At 61.7% G+C, this 6,557-nt stretch overlaps 1 protein-coding gene and 1 non-coding gene across 25 annotated transcripts in view; both read right to left on the bottom strand.

Annotated features, from left to right (window-relative positions):
• Positions 1-2,340: 2,340 nt before the first annotated feature.
• The window catches only part of NSD2 (nuclear receptor binding SET domain protein 2), a 77,090-nt gene continuing 72,873 nt past the window's right edge, over positions 2,341-6,557 (bottom strand). For 20 of the 24 annotated variants that reach the window (XR_014079227.1, XR_014079230.1, XR_014079228.1 and 17 more), the window contains 5 exons: positions 4,785-4,926; positions 4,482-4,588; positions 3,812-4,016; positions 3,114-3,377; positions 2,341-2,525 (listed from right to left, as the gene is read on the bottom strand). Coding sequence is in view for 19 of the 24 variants with exons in the window: in XM_081578837.1 (XP_081434963.1) it covers positions 2,512-2,525; positions 3,114-3,377; positions 3,812-4,016; positions 4,482-4,588; positions 4,785-4,926 (732 nt within the window). In the remaining 5 variants the exon portion in view is untranslated. Of the gene's footprint in view, positions 2,526-2,919; positions 3,419-3,762; positions 4,017-4,477; positions 4,589-4,784; positions 4,927-6,557 lie in introns of those variants that run through there. The other 4 variants (XM_081578866.1, XM_081578875.1, XM_081578701.1 and 1 more) reach the window with 3 other exon arrangements.
• On the bottom strand, positions 5,011-5,134 carry LOC145521853 (small Cajal body-specific RNA 23). Its single transcript, XR_014065745.1, has one exon.

Genomic DNA, 6,557 nt, shown 5'->3' with positions numbered 1-6,557 from the left:
CAGAGCTGTGTTTCCAGCCAGCTCGTCCTCTCTGCTCCGGGGGTCAGTCTGGACGACAGGGGCTGGGGGGCACACCAGAGGCTCCGAGTCAGGAGACCCAGGAGCCTTGGGGCTGAGGCAGGCGAAGCCGCCTCTCCCGACGCTGCAGAATCAGAGCGCCCCTACCCTTCCTGGTGTTCCTTATACTGCCTGCGCCACGGTGGCCTCTCCCTGGACGTCAGGACAGTGTCAGATGCTCAGAGCAAGACAGTCTCGGGACACGATGTCCCGGCATCCAGGTTTGGGACCCCTGCTTCCGCTGAAGGGGGTGCGGCTTCAATCCTGGATGGGAACTGGGACCCCACATGTGCGGCGAGCCCCCCTCCCCTCCCCCCAAAAAAGTAAGGAAAATTGAAAAAAAAAAAACACAATCCCACATAAAATAAGAAAAAAGCCTTTAAATTTTTTTTTAATACAAAAATACTCATACAATCTTCCAGACACAATTTCCAACCTTAAAACACTATTTCCCCCCAACCAGTAATTCTCAAATCTACATTTCAGTATATCCCCCCAGAAGTGAAGTTCAAGTTTTTAAGTCTATCAGAACTGGCGGTAGCACCGGGTACCCCAGAGCTGGAGCCTGGCCTCCTTCCATGCGATGCTGAGACACCAGTACGCGTGCTGGAGTCGGTTCAGCTCACCTCTCGGCAGGGCGGCGGACACCGTGACGCCTGCAGACAGCGTTGTATGTGAACGTGTCCTCGTTGGCTACACGTCTCATAGGGTCAAGAATTTGGCACCTGACAGTCGTCTGTACTGATAAGAACGGGCTTGTCTTACTCCCGAACGTGAGGGGGGTTGGAGAAGGGTCTGCACACGTGGCGGTTCGCGGGTCAGGGGCTCCTGGGACGGTGGCGGGGTGACCCCGACCCCCTCGGAGGACGGGACGGGGGCCTGCGTCCTGCCCACAAGGAGCCCCGAGGCCGTTGGGCGGCGTCAGCACCCGGGGAGCCTGTCCACCACCACCCCCCACCCCCGTGCTGAGTCCCGAGGCCCTCGGGCAGCTTTCCTTTTGTTTCTGCCTCACGTTAATGACCAAGGACTGGGGCTGAGGTTCAGAGAAGACCGAATTCCCCACATCGAGCACCCCTCTGATTCGGGGAAGAGGCCTCGACGGAGGGAGACCCTTCCCTGCTGCTCCTCCAGGCCTGGGTTCTGCTCAGAGCTGTGAACTGGTTTCTAGAGACTCTCAAAACTTAGTGTTATTTGCTCATTAGTTTATAATAATTTTTGGAAAGAGGGCAACCACATCTAAAAGTAAGTTTTCCAGTATTTCCTTCAGAAAGATCATAAAAGAATTTGGAAAGATCAGAGTGACTCAAAGATCACAAAACTCGACTACTGTCAAATATAAATACAAGTTAACCTGCTCCCAAAGTGGAAAAGCAACTGCAAAAGCAACGGCGGTGCTCTGGTGGGCGGAGGCTCCTCACTGGCAGGAGAGGAGAGGGCCGCCCCCTAGGCCTGGCTCTGCAGGGCAGGGTGGTGCCCGGCCCCCCAAGCACAGGGCCTCAGGAGGTGACCTACGTCCACCCAGTACTCTGCTGACACAGTCTGAGAGACAGAGCTCTGCACGGAAATGCCCCCGGTCCCCTCGGTCCCCCAGAGATGGCGAGGCTGCTGAGGACACAGCTGTTTTTGTTTTTGGTCCCACGTGGTCACTCGTCCCAGGGTCACCAGCAAAGGGCCAGTGGACGGCCTCGGTCAGCAGCCTCTCCTGGTCTGTGCTTGGGAGGCCACAGGAGCCTCGGACCCGGAACAGATGCTTCCCAGGGGTCAGGGCCTCAGAGACACCCCCCCGCCCCGCCCCGCCCCGCCCCCGACGGCTCACCACTGGACCACACACCCCGCGATTCTCTGAGGCAGGATGGTGAGACAAACAGGAGCCCTGGGCGCGGTTTTCCAGGACAGGTGTGTAACCCGCAGGACGGACGTCCTCCGGGTGGTTTTGATGAAAAGGTCAGAGGACAGCATCTGCTGAGTGGCCAATCCCATCGTGTGCAGACGGGCAGGCAGGGGGCTCCTGCCCCTCCACGATGCTCCGTGGCATCGTGCCCAGGTCCACACGGCCCCAGGGCATTGGCCAGCTGTAGCACGGCCAGGTGCCCATGCCCGTCCGCCCAGCCTGGCTCCCGCTGCCCCTGCCCAGGTGGCCTCTCCTCGGCCTGCAAGGGCTGTCCGGATGCAGGTTCCCCTCAAGCTCCGGGTCCAAGCGGGGGCACCGGGCAGCCCCGGCTGCTTGGCGGGGGCCAGCCCGCCACTCGGGACGCATCAGTAAACAAGCATTTCAGTCGGTGGTAGTTTGTGAAACAAGTTTAGCAAAAATATATTGAGAGTAAAAGCCAGAAACTGGTAAAGAAAAACCAACCGAAACAATCCACAAACGCTTCCCCCGCTGCAGGCCCCTCCGGGGAGCCGCCCACAGGCCGCCGCTGCAGGCCCGCTGTGGGCCCAGGTCCACACGCTATACTATCGGCTTCTCACTAGGATGGAAAAGAAGCATTTTGAGGAAAAACTTCACATTAGTACAAAATAAAAAAAAAAAATCCATACAGCTGTTTCGTAAGCGCAATACTCAAATCCACGGTTCCCAAGGCGTCCAGGGCCCCAGTCCGTGCCAGCCCGCACCCTGGGCCCCTCTCCTGAGTGACGCGGATGGGTGGGCAGGTAACGCCGTGAAGACTGGGGATACGGGACCCCCCGGGAAACACTACCCTAACCTCGGGTGAGGGGGACGTATTTCATGTGCCAGTTCATCTCCAATCCTAAATTCGACCTAGAGCAAGAGCGGGGCGCCGGCGGGTTCTGAGGTTCGAGTGTAGCTGTGCGGCTGTGTAGTGAGGCTGTCTGTCCGGGGACGTCTGCGCCTTGCGGGGCAAGCCCGTGGCTCGGACGGTCAGTGCGGGCGCAGCGGGTGCTGCTGATGGCTCAGTGGGGGACACTCCCTCCCGGGGAGGCCTGTGCGTCTGTGCCGGGGCTCTGGGCGGGGCCCTCCGCCGGTGCCAGGCCTGGCCCTCCACCCGCCCGAGGCCACCCCTGGTCAGACCCAGCCCCAGCCAGGCGCTATTTGCCTTCCGTGACCCTGCGCCAACACCGCCTCTTCCTCCTCCTCCCCTTGGCCTTGCTGGGCCCCGGGCAGGGCTGCTCGGTCTTGGCACTCCGAGCTGGCTCTGCCAGGAAGTCGTGCTCGCCGCAGTACGACTGCCCGTCCTGGGTGGAGCTGAAGGCTGCTGCGTCCTGGTGCTCCTTGCAGAAGGAGTTGGGGCAGAAGTGGCAGAAGGCAGTGGAGGGTTTGCCACACACATCGCAGTGGTGCCAAGGGCACTCCCACTTCCCTGCAACGAGAGCGCGTGTCACACACAAGCACGGGGCCTCCCTTTAGCTCTCACTCCAGTGAGACGGGCCCCACTTTGCACACGACTCGCAAAATGTTAAGAAAAGCTAAAGCTGGTCGCTCAGAGGCCTGGTGGGCAAGCAGGCTCATGTCCCTCCCCAGGTCAGCGGCCAGCCCCGGCTGCTCCCAGGACCGGGTGTAGCTGGACCGAGTTTCTGGGGGCCGTGACTCGGAGGTCCACCTGTGAAGGCGCTCCGTCCAGTATGGGAGAACGACCATCTGTCAGCCTGCCCTCCGCACCCAGGTCTCTGTCCAGGCACGTGTGTCTGACTCCCTCCAGTTTGGGGCGAGGGCCTCGTGGCTCCCTCCTGACACGAGGGCAGAGCCCAGCGTCCTCCCAGCAGAGACCCAGGGGCACCCCCATCCCCAACCCACCGAACGGCCGCTTGCCCAGGCCCAGGCAGGGCAGGTGGTAGGCCTTGGTGCAGGACTTGCGGTCGCACAGCACCAGCTGGCCGCCGTCGCCGCAGCGGAAGCACTCGTCCTCAGACGGCTTCTTCCCTTCGCCCCTCGTGCGGCGCCTCCTGGCCTTTTTCTTGGTCTTTTTGCCCTTCTCCTCTGAGGACAGGGGCGCTGACGTCTGGAAGCGGGAGGTCAGCACAGTCACGGAAAGGAGCTGGGGGCCCGGCCGGGGCTGCAGGGGCCACGGGGGTGCAGTCCTGTCTGCCCGGGAGCCACGCGGCCGGATGGGCCCTTCCCCACGTGGCGCATCCCGGCCCCTAAGGACCTCAGTAAGGACGCGAGAACACATCAGACCCGGGTGAGGCAGGGCCGGCGTGGCCGCTCTGCCTCGGGGCCCGGACGCCTGCAGAGATCCAGCGTCCTCCGGAGGGGGCCTGTGTCCCCGACCCCCACCCTTCCTGGCATCGCAGGGAGCAGGGCTGCTGCAGGCGTCACGCAGCTGGGATGCAGTCCCGTGGAGGCGGGCCCACGGCCACGGGACGCTGAAGACACAGGGCGCGGGCGCCAGGCACGGGAGCAGTCCTGCCCTGTGGGGGCGCGGCCCTGACCACGCCCTGCAGACCCCATTCCCTGCGTCACTCACCTTGGGCCTGTCGCCGAGGAAGCCACTGCAGTTGGAGGCGCCGCAGCGACACACTGTCTTCTCGTTGCCCAGACAGTCGAGGTTGTAGTTGAAGGTCAGCTCTGTCCCTGCGCAAGGCGACACAGAGCACTGGGGATGCGGCCTCACAGCTGCGCGGGCACAGCCCCCAGAGCTTCCCAGCCCCCTCCGTGAAGGGGACACTCCCAGCAAGACACAGCTGCGCCATCACCCCGCCCTCCTGACCCGGCCCCGCGGCCTGCGCCCTCAGCCGGGAGCCCCGCGTGCAGCCCTGGGGCAGCGTACCTGCGGGGATGTCGCACACGGCAAACAGGCCCACGCGTGTGTCCCCGTTCACCGTCCACTTGAGGGTCTCGCAGTTGGGCTGGCAGCTGTGGTTCATGAACCGGGAGTAGTTCCCCTTCGGGCCGGCGTCGATGATGCGGTCCTGCAAGGCACAAGTTGGGCGTCAGGGGGCCCCGCGGCACGGCTGGCGCTCACCCGAAGGCTCTGCCCCCCACGGGGACAGCGGTGTCGCACTGGAAACCGTGGTCTCCCGTGGCTACTCGGACGGGACACCCCCAAACCAGTCCTGTTTCTCTGGCTCACGGAGGGCAGGTCAGCACCATGAGGAGAGACCGAGCGCTGGTGAGCGGCGGCACAGAGGGAGAGGTCGGAGGTCACGCCCACCACCTAGAGAGACGCGCCGACAGGGCAGGACGGACCCGCTTAAGACACAGACAAGCCCGCAAGCCCAGCCACACCCGCCGTGGAGCGAGCGCGTCAGAGGCCACGGGGCTTCACTCGGGGAGGCGGCTGGCCGTCCCACCGCTGTTCCGAGCAAACGCCCTTCTCTTCTCCGCGGTCCTGGGGAAGGGCCCTCACTGCCCGACCTGCGGGGTCTCAGTTCCTAGACCCAGGACGGACCCCACGCCTCAGCAGTGACAGCGCCAGCTCCCAGGCGCGTGGCCACGAGGGAAGCCCCTCTCGCTTGCTTTCCAAGTCTTCACGATGTTTGGCATCTCAGTTTTTTTTTTGAACATATAAAGGCATGGATTTATTTTTATTTACCCTGCTCAAATACTTGGTCAGCTTCCTCCACGAAATGATCCGTGCCACACAGGTTCCAGAGAACTGTCTCCACACCGCCTCTCCCCCAGGCCTCCTGTCTTTGCTGTCAAGCCCACTCCAAGTCCTCCCCCTGTCTCCCCGCCTCTCCTGCCCGCTCCGCCGCATCCGCTGCGTCCAGACAGCTTCTCAGGGGCTTCTTCAGCGGCAGGAACTCCCTCTGTCACCACCTGATTTTTCTTAGCCCATCCACTGGGTTCATTTCAGCGAATTTATGTGAACTCCCAGTTTTAACCGTTTTATCAAATCTGCCTGATTTATTCCTCAGTACCTTGTTTTTGTGCCTCGAAATCTTTTATGGTCTTAACCATTTTGTAACATGCTTAGTATTTTCTTTCTGATCTGGTCTTATCTCAGATCCTCACCAGAGCGAAGCCCATGTGAGAGCCCTTCTCACAGAGAGCTCACTCTGTCGCGCTGGCACGCGTTCGGGGAGACAGGGCTTCTCTCTGTCGCCCCCAGGGAAGGGTGCAGCATGGGCCGTCCACGGGCTTCTCTCTGTCTCGGCCCGGTGTCCTCGGTCAGCTACCGTTTCAGGGACTGATCTGTGTGCTAAGTGATCAACCTGGCATTTCTCACAAGATACAAGTGGTTCAAATCTAGACTCTGAAACACAGGAAGCCACAGACCTAGGGTTTTCATTTCTAATAAAATAGCCTCCCTCACCACCACACCCCAGAAAGAAGGGGGGGGTGGCGGGGGTACGGAAGTCAGCCAGCTCCTGGGGTGGCCGTGTCCCCTCGGAGCCACTGGAGAGGGCTGGTCAGCAATGGCGCTGCGTCCCCGACGACCTGCTCTCCTCCACCCTACCTGTGACAATCCCGCTTACCACCTTCTGGGAACGCCACCCCTGCCAGCAGACACATGTTCCCAACTGCTGAAGACGTGGGCTTCAGAGAAGTAACAGATGCCCCAGGAGACCCCCCGCGTCCCTGAGGGTGACCTCCCGAG

Source organism: Giraffa tippelskirchi, chromosome 1 (assembly GCF_054371585.1).
Source record: "Giraffa tippelskirchi isolate mGirTip1 chromosome 1, T2T-mGirTip1v1.2.pri, whole genome shotgun sequence".
Taxonomy (NCBI): domain Eukaryota; kingdom Metazoa; phylum Chordata; class Mammalia; order Artiodactyla; family Giraffidae; genus Giraffa; species Giraffa tippelskirchi.
The sequence above is the reverse complement of the archived record's forward strand: the minus strand, read 5'-3'. Positions and strand labels throughout refer to the sequence as shown.